Source organism: Lactuca virosa, chromosome 5, assembly GCF_052849685.1.
Source record: "Lactuca virosa cultivar CGN04683 chromosome 5, Lactuca_virosa_CGN04683_v6, whole genome shotgun sequence".
In the NCBI taxonomy this organism is placed as follows: domain Eukaryota; kingdom Viridiplantae; phylum Streptophyta; class Magnoliopsida; order Asterales; family Asteraceae; genus Lactuca; species Lactuca virosa.
The window spans coordinates 380,797,632-380,815,886 of record NC_136430.1 but is presented as its reverse complement, the minus strand read 5'-3'; the positions used below and the strand labels follow the sequence as shown (position 1 = coordinate 380,815,886).

The following is an 18,255-nucleotide window of genomic DNA, read 5'->3' as shown; positions in this document are numbered from 1 at the left end:
CTTAGAATATCGATATAACTAAATATATTTTCAGATAATAACGTGTATTTAAATACAACATTTTGCTTTTTCTATCATTATTAGGAACTACTAAAATAACAAGCGGGGTAAAAAGAACTATTTATTGGATATATTTTAAGGGGTGTTTGGGATTGCTTATTTAAAATTGTATATTAATTTATCTCTGTTAAAAATGAGTTTTAAATAAAAGTGTTTAGATTTAGCTTATTTGGTATCAAAACGAAAGAAGTTGATAAGTTATTTTTAGTTTTTGCCAACTCTTATTTTACATGTAATAATTAAACAACTTATTAAAAACTCCTTAAACAAGTTAATAAGTACCTAGAAAATGACTTATCAAAAACTCATTATTTAAATCAATAAGTGTTTATGAAGTCTTTTTATCCAAACACCAAAAACTCTTTATTACAGCCATCATACCGAAATAAATTAATAAACTTTGAAGTAATTTCAAACACCCCGTAAGTCATTTAATTTTATAAGTACAAACGAACAAGAAAATTGGTCGAATCTGTTTGACAATAACTAAATTTCAAGAAAATAGCAGTCAGAAAGAGTTGAAATCTAACACATGATATTTGTAGCGGTAAATATCATTAACTGAATGTAACTATTTCACGTTAGTGTTATATATTTTCCAACTTTTTCAGGTTATGGATAATTTATCTCGCTGAACCATTCAACTTAAATATTAAATTTTGAGGTTATAACTAATGCATACCAAAGAGCTTCTAGTCCAGCGGTATCCGATGTTGCTCTCCCTCCTTGAGATTGAGGGTTCAAGTCCCGTCGTGGACATAAGTATATTTAAGGAGTAGTTTAAAAGTAGATTTGATTTGCCGTTTCAAAAAAAAAACAAATAAATCATTTTTATTCAAAATGGGAGATATTCTTCCATTTCAAAAAATTAATCCAACCATGTAAGATACAAAAAAAACAAACATAAATAATTAAACATAAATATGTAAAAAAAATTATTCCAACATGTACTAAAATATGTAAAAAAAATTAACTTTTATGTGTATAAAATAACAAACATAAATAATTAAACATGTACAAGATAAAACGTATTACCTTTATAAATCATTAGGATATACTTAATTTATCACGATTTAATTTTTATATTTAGAAAATATTATTAAAAGAAAATGTACTTTATTATTGATATATATATATATATATATATATATATATATATATATATATATATATATATATATATATATATATATATATATAATCAAAAATAAAAGATACATCATATCTTATATATATTTTCATCACAATCACGATGTAGATAAAAGTAAGACTAATATATATTTTCATCACAATAACAATCACAATGTAGAAGACTAATATATATTTTCATCACAACCACAACCACAACCACAACCACAACCACAACCACAACGTAGATAAAAGTAAGACTAATATATATATATATATATATATATATATATATATTTTCATCACAATCACAATGTAGATAAAAGTAAGACTAGTATATATTTTCATCACAATCATAATTTATAAGGTATTTGATAGTTGTTGTCTGGGAAAGTGTTGTTTGGAAAAGTTTTCTGACCGAGAAAAAATCATGTTGTTTGATTGTACGTCTTACTAACTATGCTGAATAATGAAAAATAACCATATTACCCTTTCTGACATGTTTATATTAAAAAAACAACACATATATAAAAAATTAAGCATATATGCACAAAAAATAGGATATATATTCAAAGTTTTATGGAGTGGATTCATTTTGATTAAAATAAATAAAAGAGGGGTTAAAAGTGTTTAAATTAGTGTTTAAATTAATTCAAAGTTATGGTTCTTGGATCAGTTGACTTGGTCAAAATTAATAGGTAGAAGAAAACGCTTTTGAACTAGAGGGAAGATACGGTGGTGACTATGGGAGCGTTTCTTGGTGGTCACAATAGCAATTCCACCGGTTGGGGTTGCTCTCGGTGCAAGGAAAGAAGGAAAACGGTGGGAAAGCGGCACTAGCAGGAATGGGGATGACTAATCGACAGTGGCAGCGACAACAAGGCAGTAACAGCAACAGGTGGTTCGTGATGGTGGGAATCCCAACGACAGCAGGTGGCTTCGCCGCTTCTTCCTTCTCTCCGGCGGTGAACGGGAAACGAAGGGAAGGGCAGCAGCGATTTCGAAAAAGGAAGGCAATAGGGGTTTGGTGGTGGTTGCTGGTTTATATAAAAAGGAATATAAAAAGGGACGACGACGTCTGGTCCGACAAAGGAAAGAGCGATGAAGGCTGATGATGCAGACGAACGAGGCGTTTTTTTTAGGGAACATTTGTCCAAAGCGAGTGTATTTTTCATTTGGATTGGGTTTTGTGGCTTTGTGGGAAAGACCCATCTTATCGGCAAAGACAAGTTTTTTTTTTGCAAATCAAACGGTCTTTCCGGCCATTCAGCCAGAAATATCTTTTTGGAGCTGGAAAGACGCAAATCAAACAGGACCTAAGACTGATATATATTTACATCACAATCACAATGAAGATAAAAATAAAATTGTTTCAATGGTATTGCAGGTATTCAATAGTTACGTGTAAATCTAACATGACAATTATCAACACGGCACACACAAAACCTAAATCTAACATGACAATTCTCAACATATCACACACAAAACCCAGGTTTAGGTTGATATTTCTAAACTGCCAAACTACAACCACATAACTAGTCGGGATAATACTCAGGGTTTGCACGTCAAAAGACCAACCCTTGTATTATATGATGATTAAAAAAACAATTTTTAACATTTCTTTATTTATTTAAATAGATTTGCCGTATTTGCTTTTTGCCCTAAATGTAAAGTATTAACCTAACTGTATTACATACACACAATAAGGCTATACAAATGTAAAGAATCCAAGCTAATTTCAAGCAACATTCAAAAATCGACTGATGAACAGAACATCGTTTTTTTCAACAATACATCGTTTTTTTGAACAATGTATACCCAATATAAATTTCAAGAATAACAATATCAAACATTAAACTCAAAACATTTCATTGAATTTTAGGTTTTAGTAGAAACATTGTGATCATCATAATAAAGACTGTCTAAAATAACATGATAGCAATGTAAAAACAATCCAAACAAACTAAGCTTACAAAACTACACAATCCATCAGAGCTTACTTCTCAGATGAATTTGGTCCCCTCTTCTTTCCAAAACCAACAACTGCAAAACCATAAGCAATAATTCCACAGCTCGAATTAGAAACGTAGTCGATGATATTTGTTGCCATTAACAGCAACATAAACAAGATCAGTGAAATTGCTCTATCAATGTTCATACATTTAATATCAAAACTGATTAAAAATTAAAACTTTTAGAACTTGACAGATAAATCAATTAGCATAACTATATCGGATTATCCAAATAACCGGCAGGCGATGAGAAACTTACCGGCGGTGACAAAACGGCGGTTGTACTGAATACGCTTGTGAGCACGGCCGCGAGGCTGCTTCTTCTTGTCTTGCTTTGCTACCTTAGGGGTTTGCCCTCTCACTTTTCCGGCACGAGCCAAAGATCCGTGAACCTTTCCTGTTAAAGTTCATTGATCGGAAGTTTCAGTTATGAAACAATTTACAGAAATCTTAATCGATAGGAAGGAAGAGACTGAGGATGGTTAAGCTTACCCATATTGAATCTGATGTCGTTTGCTGCCTTCCGATATCGATTTCGTTCGTTGAAATGCAAGAATGGCAGACACGATGGTAATTTTAGGGTTACGGTTTTGGGCAAAAATGCATTTATGTATTTAAAGCTAGCTGTATGACGGGCTGTTTTGGGCCGCTAATTGGATATTAAGAATTTTAGATATATTTGGGCCACAAGTTTATTATCTAGCGATATCAAGAAACGAAACCTAGGAGAAAAATATGTTAAATACGTCAAAGATTATTTAAACTCTATTTTATCTTTATTAAATTATTTCAATCAAATATTAGACTATTGTAGTAATACCAAGGTTGCTAAAATCTTGATTTTATCTTACGATCCTACAGGTAAAAAATCAACCGATCTCAATTCTTTAGTTTTATTATATAGCCGAGTATCTAAAATTCGTCTATTCAACTTGAAATCGAGCATCACAAGTTGCAAGAAGTTTTCTAGAGCATCACCATTTTATCAATTAATCTCGAGTTAAACATAGCACACCCATAATCAGGGGCGGTCCTAGCTACGTGCCCGGTGTGGCACCGGCAACACCTAGCTTCCGCGCACATAGTAGAAAAAATTTCGTTTTTTTTTTTTAATTTTTATCTATTGTACCACTACGTAAAAAAAATCGTGCAACTACTAAAAAAATTTTGTGCAACTACATAAAAAAAATATTGTCACTCTATCGGGAATTACGAAACAAAAAAAAAATAATAACGAACCCAAATGCTCAATGTTTTAATCAATTATTGTCGAATAGTCCAATTGCCCAAAGCCCAAAGTAAAACTTAATTGGATAAATTAGCAATTGGGCTAATTGCTTGTAAAAAAGATAGCCCAATCCTAATTAATTGAGTGTTTAATTGTGTATTATCGGTACAAGGAAAAAAAGAAAAAAAGATTACGATTACAGAATCGACATCGACAACTTGACTTCCTGATCCTGCGTCCAAAATTCCTTCGATCGTGCCTTGGCTACTGTCACCTGTCGGACTCGTGAACTCACAATCCTTCGTCCTCGATCGATTTCATTGTTGGATCCATCACAATCCTTGATCGATTTCAACAATATTCAATCACTCAATGTCTCAATCTATCGTTCTCTTGAAGACTTGAAGCAAGTATCGATCAACTTCTGTCTTCTTTCAATTTCTATTGTTTTGGTTTATTGGTTAACAAATAACAAAATCCACTTCAAAGTTCAAACTTCAAAGCCCTACACTACAATGAAACAAGTAAGTTTTACTACCAATTCATTTAGATATTTGAAATTGATATGTTTTTTTGAAGTTATTGATTGACTTGGGTGAAATTGATTTGTTTTATTGAAGTTATATTGTTTGCTTAGGTTATATTGCTATGTTTTTTATTGAATTGATTGTTTGATTAGGTGTAATTGTTAGGTTTTTATTGAATTTATTGTTTGATTAGGTGAAAGCAACTTGTTTTATTGAAGTCATTGTTTGATTAGGTGTAATTTTTATGTTTTTATTGAACTTGTTGTTTGATTAGGTGAAAGCAACTTGTTTTATTGAAGTCATTGTTTGATTATGTGTAATTGTTATGTTTTTATTGAACTTATTGTTTGATTAGGTGAAAGCAACTTGTTTTATTGAAGTCATTGCTTGATTAGGTTTAATTGTTATGTTTTTATAGGTTAAACTAAGTGGTTTTTTTACCAAAAGACAAAGACCTAATCCTAATGAAAGTGGTGAAGAATGTTCCCAAATACCAATCACCAATCAATCAATCCCTTCTGTTTCTAATCCTAATGCAACTCCACAAACACCAATCATCAATCAATCAATCCCTTCGGTTTCTAATGCAACTCCACAAACACCAAGCTCTAACCAACCTAATGATAATGTTGACTTGAAAGATCTTCCAAAGGACCCGGCGGATAGGCCATTGATTACAAGTTACAAACCAAATATAAGAGATGATGTAAGAAGAGCATATTTGCTTCAAGGACCGTGTCAAGTAAGGGCACATAAGTTTCTTAAAAAAAATAGGTGATCGATTTAGAAGATTCGTTCCTTCATGGTTTGATGACTTTGATTGGTTGGAATATAGTGTGAAAAAGAATAGTGCATATTGTTTATATTATTATTTGTGTGGGGACCTCATGGGACAAAAAAAGGGAGAGATGCATTTGTTTCCCAAGGTTTTGATACTTGGAATAAAAAAGATGCATTTAGGACTCATGTGGGTGGTGTTGATAGTTTTCACAACAAAGCAAAAGAAAAGTGTGAGTTTTTGATGAGGGAAAAACAAGCTATTAATGTAGTCTTGAGGAGGCAAACCGAAGCAGAGGACCATTAATATAAAGCTCGATTACGTGTTTCTCTTATTGTTGTTAGAATTTTATTGAAAACCGGTTTACCGTTTCGTGGTCATGACGAGTCGGTTAACTCGGAAAATAAAGGGCTTTACATTGAAGTGTTAAAAGCCATTCGAGAGACTAGTGAAGATATTTTCAATAATACTTTAGAAAATGTTCCTAAAAACAATCAACTAATTTCCCCTAAAATTCAAAAAGAACTTGTGCAATGTTTTGCACAAGAAGTACTTTTGAGTATTCGTGAAGAGATTGGTCAAGATGTTTTTGCTTTACTAGTTGATGAATGTAGTGATGTTTCAAAAAAGGAACAAATGGCTATTGTTTTGCGCTATTTCGATAGTCTTGGCTTTGTGAAAGAAAGATTCATAGGACTAGTGCACGTGAATGATACATCTTCTTTGACACTCAAAAACGCCATAAATGAAGTGCTTACAAGTAATAAGTTGAGTTTTAGTCAGGTAATTTATTCTTTACTTTTTTTGTTATTTCAATTTATATATATATATATATATATATATATATATATATATATATATATATATATATTAATTGTTTTAAATTTTAATAGATAAGAGGACAAGGTTACGATGGGGCTAGCAATATGCGAGGGGAATTCAATGATTTGAAAGCTTTGATATTACAAGAGAATTACACGGCTTTTTATGTACATTGCTTTGCACACCAACTTCAATTAGTAGTTGTGGCTGTAGCAAAGAAGGATGATGGTGTTAGTGACTTTTTTGAGCAAAATTCATTGGTGGTTAATGTTGTTTGTGCCTCGTGTAAAAGAAAAGACTTACTACGAGAGCAAGAAAGAGAAAGGGTGCAAAAAGGCTTGTGTAGTAGTGAACTTGAAACCGGAAGAGGGTTAAATCAAGAGACTACACTTGTTCGAGCAGGAGAAACGATATGGGGTTCACATTTCAACACACTCACAAGTTTGATGAAGTTGTTTGCGGATGTTCTTGTAGTTTTAGATTTTGTGAAAGATGTGGGAGGGTCATTGGCAAACCATCAACAAGTATCTGGAATATTAGCATATTTTAAATCATATGAGTTCGTGTTTTACTTACATATGATGTATGACATTTTACACCTCACAGGTACATTGTCAAAGCAACTTCAAAGAAAAGATCTAGACATTTTAGAAGCAGCTTCGATGGTTAGAGGGACAATGGAGGCATTGCAATCGTTTAGAAACATAGGGTTTGCTAGCATTTTTCCAAAAGTATCCTCTTTTTGTCAAACACACGAAATTGATACTTTAGATATGGAAGAGTTGTATATTGGTGCGAGAAACCGTAGGACTACAAAGACTAATAGGTTTCATTTTGAGGTTGAAATCTTCAACACGGTGGTAGATATGCAACTTACAGAATATCGGGATCGATTTAGTGAAACAAGCACCCAATTACTAGAATACATGGGTGCTTTGAGCCCTTGTGATTCATTTGCACAATTTGACAAATCAAAGTTATTGAAGTTGGGCTAGTTATACAAGTATGACTTTGATGATTCAGATATGATAGACCTTGAAAGACAACTTGAGATATTTTATCACTCTTGCATCAAAGATGAGCGCTTCACTAGTTTGAAAGGAATTTCCGAACTTTCTCGTTTGATGGTTAGTACGGGGAAGCATCGGTCTTATCCTTTGGTTTATAAGCTTTTAAAGTTGGCTTTGATATTACCCGTAGCGACCGCAAGTGTAGAAAGATGTTTTTCAAAGATGAAGCTCTTGAAGACCGACTTGTGTAACAAAATTGGCGATGAATTTTGGAATGACGCATTGCTTTGTAATGTCGAGACCGAAGCACTTGCGAAAGTTGAAAATGAAAAATTAATAGAGCGGTTTCAAAAGATGTATGCACGAAGAGGACAAATTTAAATTCTAATAGATCGTTGTTATATTATGTTTAACCAGAAAAAAAATTTGTATTAAATGTTTTATATTATGTTTGACCGAAATTTTTTTTTAATGTTTTATATTATGTTTGACCGGAAAAAAAAAATTTGTGCAACCCCTACTACTAATTTTTGCATCCCCTGCCCATAATAATCCATTTGTGATCTTATGTATTGTACATGATCAAAATGATCTTATTCCTAACTAATATGTTTTATACTTAATGTTTACAGTTTGTAGCAACAAAAATTATAGGTGACGCTTAAGAAGTTAAAGTAAATGACACTATGGTGCGAGTAAATTTGAATATGAGTTCATTTTGGTAGAATCTTGTTCCGATCTTACGATCACGATTTTGCAAAATGTAAAATGGTCTTAGGTAAGATCTCGATTTTGACAACCTTAAGTAATATGTCTTTTATGTTTAACTATTTTGAATACATTGATCATTTGCAAAAGTATTTAAGTCAAAATGATAGAAAATTGTTTGCCTGTAAAATTAAGGCAATATCCGACACATATAAACTAACTTATTTTTATGAGTTTATTGCAATTTAGTATATGGTGATATCACAAAGTTAGTTTATCGTAGTTTGTAAACTAGTTTTTAGATAAGCTATTTGAGATAGTTTATTGATAAATTAGATTATAACTTAAAAACATGAGCGATCCTCATATTTCGTTAGAACGTATGCAAATAGTTAAAATTAAGCCCCGAAACTAGTAATGTTTTTAAAATATAAAAAAATAATATCCCTTGCATCTTTTATTTCATAATATAATAATAACAAATGTCATTCCTAGATACTTCACGTTTAAAAATTCCTTGTGAAATAAGTACTACATCATCTATTTTCCAATGTTAACTAAGAGATTTAATACATAAAAATAAGCACTACATAATCTAATTCATATAAAAATAGATTCTTTTAATAATCTTCAAGTGTTATCATAATAATAACTTTAATTACAATCAATAAAAGCAAACAATAAGCAAGTCCACATCTAAAAAAGCAAATAGGAGCACGGTTCAACTCACAATTAATAAAAAAAATAAGCAACAAAGAAGACATTCAAGCTTACATCTACAAATTTGTTGCCTTGTTGCAACATGAACGTTGATGGTCGGTGTGTGATGTGTGAAACCGAACCCTTGTTGTTGTTGGTTGCGTATGATGTGATCGACGAATTTTTGCAGATTGCGAACTAGAAAACATTAAAGCTTAACTCTAATAATCCAAATTGGCATTTAAGAATTTCGACACAGTTCCATCATTGTTTTAAGAACCGAGAATGAGAGGGATACAAATAGTTTTTTTTTTCACTCAATTGTGTGTAGTTGTGTGTATGACTCTAATTCAAGCGGACACAATACATAAGCGATCACATTACCCTAATTGGCTAAATGTTTTATACCTTTAATTATATCACCTGTAAAAAATTTGGACCCTAAAATTTTAGGAGGCCTTGTTCACCTGCACTACTTGAACATCCATGTGGTTGGCCACGTGTAACATCCCGACTCCCAGGTATAAAATTTTAAGGATTTATGTTCATTACACAAGACATACTCGACGAGTTGGAGGCCCCAACTCGTCGTGTAGAAACTAGCCAGCCCGCGTGAATCTTAGACCCTACTCGACGAGTTGAAAGACCCCAACTCGACGAGTTGAGGCTGTGCATGAAAACCCTAATTTTTAGGGTTTTTACCCTATTTAAAGGACATTAAGTCCCCTCACCAGCCTCCCTTGCCACCTTATCGTCCAAAGAGAAACCCTAATTGTGCTATACTACTTCCTTGAGTGTGTGTGAGCTTTGGAGAGTAAATCTTATGTTCATTTGGAAGGAGACTCGAAGATTGAAGAGATTGGAGTGAAGAGGAGGCTATATATTCGTCATCTACTATGTTTTGGCAACCATCTTGAGGCATAAAGTTGATACCTTGACTTCTTATTGCTTAGATCTTTTTTTATGAAAGTATATGGTCATTTTTGATGCAAAATGGAGTCATTCTCGAATTTGAGCTTGTCAAGGGGGGGTGGTTTCAGATCTGAACACCTCTAGGCCTCCATGGACATAAAGTTGGCCACTTTATCTAGTCTTGGCCCTTCTCCATGCCCTAAACCTCTTATCAAGCTTAGTTTTAGTGTTTTAATCCCTTTGATGCCTTGCATGCATGTAAAGTTAGCAACTTTACGTGGTATCTTAGCCCCAAGGGGTTAGATTTGTAGTTTGGGACCTTGGATTTGACTGGAAAAGGCTGAAGACACTAAGACAGGAAAACTCGAAGAGTTGCTTAGCCAACTCGACGAGTTGGTGAGGGTTTTCCCACTTTTTGGATAATGAAGAGCTCGACGAGTTACTCTGGTAACTCGGCGAGTTGTATCGAGCTTTTCCCGGTTTTCTGAACACTGAAGGAACTCGACGAGTTGCTAGATGCAATCGACGAGTTGGGTCAACAATGACTGTTGACCTTGACTGTGGACTTTGACCATGGTTGACCAAGTTTGACTTGAAGGGTATTTTGGTAATTTAAGTCTTGATGGAATTAGTCCTATGGTGGTTGTAGGTGTTTGAGTTTGGAGCTGTAATCCGAGAGCTTGATTCTTTCAGTTCAATTCGACATTGTGAGGTGAGTTCTTCTTACTATATCAACAGGGTCTAAGGCACCAAGGTCGGCCCTTTTTGGATTGTATGTTAGTGATCTGTTAGATATGTATCCTAGTTATAGGATGATGTTATGTTAGTGATCTATTAGATCTATATCCTAGTTATAGGATGATGCTATGTTTAGTGATATGTTAGATCGGTATCCTGATATATAGGATGATGTTATGATTAGTGATCTATTAGATCTATATGATTATCTGTACATGCTAGCTAGCATATGATATTATGTGTTATTTGTATGATTGGAGGTGGGTCGATGCGGTCCTGCTTTTTGCTCTAGGCCAACATACCCAGGGCGGCCCAGATAGACTGCAGACCCATCAGGGCGTACTAGTCAGGCCGAAGGCCCGATAGGGTGGACTAGACATGCTGAAGCTTCTGAGAGTGGGCCAGATAGACTGAAGGCCCGGTAAGGGCGGTCCAGTCATATTGTAGACTCTAAGAATGGGCCAGATAGACTGAAGGCCCGGTGAGGGCGGTCCAATCATATTGTAGACTCTATATGCATGATGTTTGCTATGATATTGTTTTGATTATATGACGTTGCTATTTTGGGGGAAACTTACTAAGCTTCAGACTTACAGTTGTTGATTTTGTTTCAGGTACTTCAGATGATCTCGGGAAGGCGAAGGCTTGATCGCGCACCTCCTCACATTTTATGATTTTGATTTATGGGATACTCTGATATAAAATTATATATTTTGAAAACATTTTGTAATAAATAATGGTTTTTGAATGTTTGAAAAAGTTTTAAATTTGATTGAATTTTATGGATGTTACACCATAGCTAAAAGTTAGCGCGCCAAACAAAACCTCAGCCTAATTGGACATGTTAATATTAGAAAGTAACCAATCTCACCTAATGTGATTACTTAATCCCCACGAAATGGTTACATGGCCTGCTTAACTAAACAATTTGTCACCACAAACAAAATGTGATCAACATTATCATTGTTAAAAGGTTTTCGTTTCTTGATTTAAATCGGTCATCTACATTATTTAATATGATTAAATAAAAAATAGTTGTGCTTGATATAATCTAAAAATGCAAATATTAAGTATATATTAGACGAAAAATTATGACGAAGTCCATAAAGATTCACCGGGTGCTTTAATGGATTCGGTGGAAATTTATGATACCGTTAACAACCTTGTGAATATGTCTTGTTACTTATATATTTATAAGGATGCTTGAGATTGCTTAATTAAAACAACTTATGTTTTCTGTATGTAAAATTGTTATTAAATTTATGAACACTAGGTTAAGAAAATAAATGTTTGAATAATGTGTGTAATAACAAAAAACAATAAGTTGATAATATAAATTAATAAAAATATTATCCAAACATTTATATTAGCTTATTAAACATACCATATTATAACAAGTTGATAAGTTAAAATGAAACAATTTATCCGACAATTTAATAACCGAAAAATTGATGTGTATAATAGAAACACTCAATAACAACATTACCACAATCCCATATAAATGGGGTAAAGGGAGTGTAGTATGATTGGAACCACCCAACGTAAGTGTAACATCCATAAAATTCAAGCAAATTTAAAACCTTTTCAAGCATCCAAAAACCATTAGTTATTACAAAATGTTTTCAACATAGTTTCATATCAGAGAATCTCATAAATAAAAATCATAAAATGTGAGGAGGTGCACGATCAAGCATTCGCCTTCCCGCGATCATCCGAATTACCTGAAACAAAATCAACAACTGTAAGTGTAACGTCCGTAGACCCGGGCTAGTCAATTTAGAGATAATAGGGGTCGAAAACGACTTTTTGACAAAAGATTATTTAGAATAAATAATCTTAACCAAGTTGTAGAATACGTCTCAAGGGTTCCGTACATATAAAGAACGTTGAAATCCGAGTTATAACGAAGAAGTTATGGTCCGTCGAAGTTTTACGGCAAAATCGGCACGACACCAGGAGACGTAAATAGTGAATTTACGATGGATGAATTTTTAGCCTTATAAATCTAAACAAAAGTTGTAGTATACGTTAAACCGAGAACATACAAAAAACGAACGCCCAAATCTGACTTCGTATGAGGAAGTTATGAATTTTCTAAGATTTGGCTTAACAGTGCACAGCCCGAAACTTGAATTTTAGATCGAACGGTTTTTGGCCTACGCGACCTAAATGAGATTTGAAGATCTCATTAATAGGAACTCAACGGTAAAAAGACAGACAAAAACAGAGTCCGTATGTAGAAGTTATGAATTTTACGCGGATATTTAACAGTATAATCTCCTCGTACTGTTAAATTTAAGATTGGTCGATAATTAGCCAATAGAGTCAAAATGAAGTTGTAGATCTTATTTTTACCTACGCGTGGATATAAAGAACGTCAAAAACGGAGGTCGTATGTGAAAGTTACGGATTTTAGAAGTCGGAAGTGTGTTGTGTGAAAATGGGTGATGTGGCACAATCTTGGCCATTGCTTTCTCCCCAAGTCTTGCCACTAGATGGTGACATGTGGCACCAAGTTCAGCCATTTTTCACCCTATAAATAGAACCTCTTCCACCTTCATTTTCTTCACACCTTTCTCATTCTTTCTTCTCTTTACTCTCTCTCTAGAACCTCTCTCTAGCCCCGAAACCCCCGAAAAGCCTAGGGAACCTCCCTAGCACGAGGTGGAAGCCCCGGAGTGCTCGACGGCTCCGAGAAGAAGAGCTTTTCGGCTCGGGAACGCTGCTCCAAGCAAAGCCCGGTTTTCTATAAAACCCGCTGTAAGTGAGCTACACCTACGCTATTTTTAATATAGCTTTTATTTAATTATAGTAACGTTATTAGGAACTTATAATAAGTACTTTGGTCATTATTATGGGTTATATAAGTATTTTTTAATGTTTATATAATAGTAATAATAGCTAGACTATTAATTAGTCTCGACGAATAATATACTAAACTCTAGTGGTAATAATACTAGGTTTTGTCGAAGGAAATTATTTTTAAGAAGCGAAGCGCTGTCTGAGTTCGGAATCACCACCTTTTCAAGTGAGTGCATGGTCCCTTTCATCTTACACATAGATATGAAGTATTTAATATAAATTACGTGCTATGTGTGCATATTGTCTGAATACTTGCTGTCTATGTTGCGTGAAATATTTTTATACACGTTTTAAATGATTTAAATTGTATATGTATTTTACATCTACAAAACGTGTTGGGTAAAACATGGGTAGATGTAATAGTTGTTGTGTGACCAAATAAAATAATGAGAGGCCTCGATATAGATGTTATTGATGATCCAGTCATCTAGCGGAGTATAGATGACGACCACAGACTATTCTAGACAGTTCAGTGGAACGCTAGCAGGCTCGCAACCTGTAGGTGTTTATTTGAACTGTGTACTCACCAGCAGTACTCCATCCCCCACATGGTTGCCTTATTTGACATGAATTGATGAGGAACCCCCGGAGCATGTGTTGTCACCCCGATGAAAAGTCCCTTAGACTAGGTCCCTTGTGTTAGATGTTTTAGGGACGTAAAGTGAGGATAACGGGAACGGGTAATCGGGTTTGTTTGGTTTGATAAAGTTAATAAACTTATTTATTGTGGGTTGAAAACCCTATGTACTCACCAGGTTTCCCAACCTGACCCACTCGGTTTATTTATATCACAGGTGTTGATATGAAGTCACATTACACTGAAAGATTAAGGAGATATAAATCACTAGTGATAATGAATGTAAGTTCTGTTTATGCTTATGTTTCTGTATTGACGATAACATCCAAAATGTTTTAAAATGAATAAAAATACTTTTCTTCAGAAATGCTTTGATAACGTATTTATCATGATTTACTGGGAACAAATTCCGCAACATTTTTATTAAAAGAGGTACTCTGATTTTTATAAAGCATAAACAAAATCGGTCTTTTCTGGCCGTGAAAATGGGGATGTCACAGTTGGTATCAGAGCATTAGTTTAAGCAAACTAGGAATATGGATTTATTTCTAGACTTAAACTTAGAATGCTAAGCAAGGATTGTGAGGAGTGTGTCTAATAAAATTTAGGTAAAGCACCTGAATAGACACAAGCACTAGCTAATTTAGGGAAAATGCCTAACATGCTTTTATGTGCTAAATGATTTATGATATGCATTGTATGATCGGATCTATGGTCTGTTGCCGACCGGATTTAGAAACTTTATGTGTTCAGATTTCTAAACGTTTAATTACGGTATTAGAACTGGCATATAACTTTTCGGAGAAATAGGGAGAATTACACGTCGATCGTAAATAAAATCTTTCCTATCTTAATTCTCGTCATTGCACACCGAACGTTTGATTTGGTATATAGATCGAAATGGCAAGAACACGTAGTGGAGCCGGGAATGCAAATGGGAACAGGAATCAACCACCAGTGATTGAACAAATACCTGTTGTAGCAGATGCTCCTGAGACAATTACAATGGTCGTAGTACAAGCCATGATACGGGCTATGTTGGTTGAACAACGGGAAGAGATGAGGCAAATGTTGCATGAAAATAGGGACGAACCTACAATGCCAGTTGAACAGCCCGAATTGAACGATGGGCAGTCAGAAGGAGGGAACTACAGTGGGACCGTTGGTCAAGCCAACCCACCAATAGTTCGACAAAACAACCAGTATGACGGAGTCGAGAGGAATGGATGCAAGTACAAGGATTTTCTGACTTGCAATCCATCGACTTTCACTGGAAAGGAAGATCCGATCGGAGTCATGGATTGGATCTCGGAGATGGAGTTAGCTTTCATGACGTGTGGTTGCAGAGGCAAGTTACAGACCACCTTTGCAGTACGTCAATTCCGAGGAGGTGTTGTGCGCTGGTGGAATACCCTCGGGAAGACTTTGAGCCCCAATGAGCCCCTGCAACTGACATGGGCAGAGTTTTTGGTGCAGTTCAAACGCAAGTATTGCTCAGCCCAAAACCTGCTCGAGCTAGAGAACCAGTTCCTGACCTTGAAGAAAGGAAGCATGTCAATTGATGAATACACCAACAACTTCACAGAGAAGATGGAGTTCGCCTTGCATCTTGTTTCGGATGAGCTGACGAAAATCGACAAGTACGTAAAGGTACTTCCATGGGAGTACGCGGTGCCAGTGCGTCAGGCACCTACTCTGGAGGCAGCTATCTGGGCTGCCAAGTCTGTGGAGAATATGATTAAGGGAAGAGCTTCCAACAAGATTGAGGTTGGCGAAAAGAGGAAGTTTGAGGGGTCTACGAGGCCCAATAAGAAGATCAAGTCTGGTTCAAAGGAGTTTAGCGGAGGAGGAAACAAAGTGAAATGGTGCGAGAAGTGCAAGAAGAAGCACTTCGGGAAATGTAGCGAGGAAGTGACTTGCTACAAGTGTGGGAAGACCGGACATTACGCCAACGAGTGCACCTCCAGCAAAAGGGTGTGTTATGAATGCCGTGAAGAAGGGCACGTTGCTAAGGATTGCCCGAAGAAGAAAGAGGCGGCAAGACCAAACATTCCACCGAAACCGAAGGCAAGAGCGTTGCATATGATCCTTGACGAAGAAGATGGAAATGAAAGGGATCAGGAATGAGGATCTATGAAGTAGTCGTGTAAATAGTACCACGTGGTGTAGCCTATTAGAGGCATAGTATAGGTTGAACTTGAACACCTGTGTAATCGTTTCAAGGAATAATATAAAACCTTTGTTTTGTTATCTAATGTGTCAAGTTGTTATGTGATTTTCTTGTATGGTGACTTGGGTGAACTGCAAGACAATACTTGGGACGAGTATGAGTAGGTGTGAAAGGTAGTAGAGGCCTATACTACCGGAAGCACAGGACTCACGCTTGGATCAGGGAAAGTCACAAGGTTACCAAGAAGCTAGTAATTGATACCGTTTTATTCAAATATGTCGTTACCATCGTTTCGGTAACGACTAAGAGGATGATTGTTATTCCGATCCTAGTGGTCATATCGAATTGAGTCCTACTACGATAAGTATGTTACGTGGTTCAGAGAACCAAGTTTGATGTAGCATCTGACTTAAGTCGGAAGATTGAAATAAAAGATAATCAAAGCGATTGGTGGAGGTATCGCGATAGTTGCTTGTAGCTAGAAATGCTACCTTTTAAGATGTGATTAGAACATGAATAAATGTATAGTCTGTTCTGGAAGACTCTAAGAGACCTGAGTCTAAGCGTGGGAACATACGATGATAAGTCATTAGAATATGACACATCGGTCCATTTTAGTAATAAAATAACTTATCTTATGTTTGTTAAGAAGAAGAAGCAGTCTCCAGTAAGGATCGAGATTTTGACTTGAAGGTCATAATTTGGAGTCTAACGTGAGATAGGGAGCAAGTGCAAGATCGAGCACCTCCTGAAATCAGGAAGTCTTAGAGTTAGATATTCATTCGAAGAAACATCAAAGTTACGGTTATTACTTAAGATGAAGAGATAACATATGGAGTCATCATGTGAGCCCTGTTTCGTTGATGATTATGGGACGTAATCATCCTAAGGGGGAGATAACTGCAACGCCCGTAGATCCGGGCTAGTCAATTTAGAGATAATAGGGGTCGAAAACGACTTTTTGACAAAAGATTATGTAGAATAAATAATCTTAACCAAGTTGTAGAATACGTCTCAAGGGTTCCGTACATATAAAGAACGTTGAAATCCGAGTTATAACGAAAAAGTTATGGTCCGTCGAAGTTTTACGGCAAAATCGGCACGACACCGGGAGACGTAAATAGTGAATTTACGATGGAGGACTTTTTAGCCTTATAAATCTAAACAAAAGTTGTAGTATACGTTAAACCGAGAACATACAAAAAACGAACGCCCAAATCTGACTTCGTATGAGGAAGTTATGAATTTTCTAAGATTTGGCTTAACAGTGCACAGCCCGAAACTTGAATTTTAGATCGAGCGGTTTTTGGCCTACGCGGCCTAAATGAGATTTGAAGATCTCATTAATAGGAACTCAACGGTAAAAAGACAGACAAAAACAGAGTCCGTATGTAGAAGTTATGAATTTTACGCGGATATTTAACAGTATAATCTCCTCGTACTGTTAAATTTAAGATTGGTCGATAATTAGCCAATAGAGTCAAAATGAAGTTGTAGATCTTATTTTTACCTACGCGTGGATATAAAGAACATCAAAAACGGAGGTCGTATGTGAAAGTTACGGATTTTAGAAGTCGGAAGTGTGTTGTGTGAAAATGGGTGATGTGGCACAATCTTGGCCATTGCTTTCTCCCCAAGTCTTGCCACTAGATGGTGACATGTGGCACAAATTCAGCCATTTTTCACCCTATAAATAGAACCTCTCCCACCCTCATTTTCTTCACACCTTTCCCATTCTTTCTTCTCTTTACTCTCTCTAGAACCTCTCTCTAGCCCCGAAACCCCCCAAAAAGCCTAGGGAACCTCCCTAGCACGAGGCGGAAGCCCCGGAGTGCTCGACGGCTCCGAGAAGAAGAGCTTTTCGGTTCGGGAACGCTGCTCCAAGCAAAGCCCGATTTTCTATAAAACCCGTTGTAAATGAGCTACACCTACGCTATTTTTAATATAACTTTTATTTAATTATAGTAACGTTATTAGGAACTTATAATAAGTACTTGGTCTATTATTATGGGTTATATAAGTAT

The 18,255-nt window shown here is 35.4% G+C and overlaps 2 protein-coding genes across 2 annotated transcripts; one reads left to right on the top strand and one right to left on the bottom strand.

Annotated features, from left to right (window-relative positions):
* Positions 1–3,033: 3,033 nt before the first annotated feature.
* Positions 3,034–3,798, bottom strand: LOC145115604 (small ribosomal subunit protein eS30z/eS30y/eS30x). Its single transcript, XM_079051929.1, has 3 exons — positions 3,693–3,798; positions 3,460–3,597; positions 3,034–3,231 (listed from the first exon to the last, which is right to left on the bottom strand). Exons 1-3 carry the CDS (start codon positions 3,694–3,696, stop codon positions 3,185–3,187), a joined length of 189 nt encoding a protein of 62 aa, XP_078908055.1. The 5' UTR covers positions 3,697–3,798; the 3' UTR covers positions 3,034–3,184.
* Positions 3,799–4,943: 1,145 nt separating this feature from the next.
* LOC145113709 (uncharacterized) lies at positions 4,944–7,550 on the top strand. Its single transcript, XM_079049768.1, has 6 exons — positions 4,944–4,952; positions 5,230–5,259; positions 5,374–5,697; positions 5,806–6,014; positions 6,078–6,516; positions 6,627–7,550. The coding sequence occupies exons 1-6, from the start codon at positions 4,944–4,946 to the stop codon at positions 7,548–7,550; spliced, it is 1,935 nt and encodes a 644-aa protein (XP_078905894.1).
* The last annotated feature ends 10,705 nt before the right edge of the window (positions 7,551–18,255 follow it).

Coding starts and splice junctions, on each gene's coding strand:
- LOC145115604 (XM_079051929.1), bottom strand. Junction 3,232..3,459: donor CCGCCGTTTTGTCACCGCCG/GTAAGTTTCTCA, acceptor ATGGTTTTGCAG/TTGTTGGTTTTGGAAAGAAG.
- LOC145113709 (XM_079049768.1), top strand. Junction 5,698..5,805: donor TGCTTCAAGGACCGTGTCAA/GTAAGGGCACAT, acceptor GAAAAAGAATAG/TGCATATTGTTTATATTATT. Junction 6,015..6,077: donor ATTAATGTAGTCTTGAGGAG/GCAAACCGAAGC, acceptor TATTGTTGTTAG/AATTTTATTGAAAACCGGTT.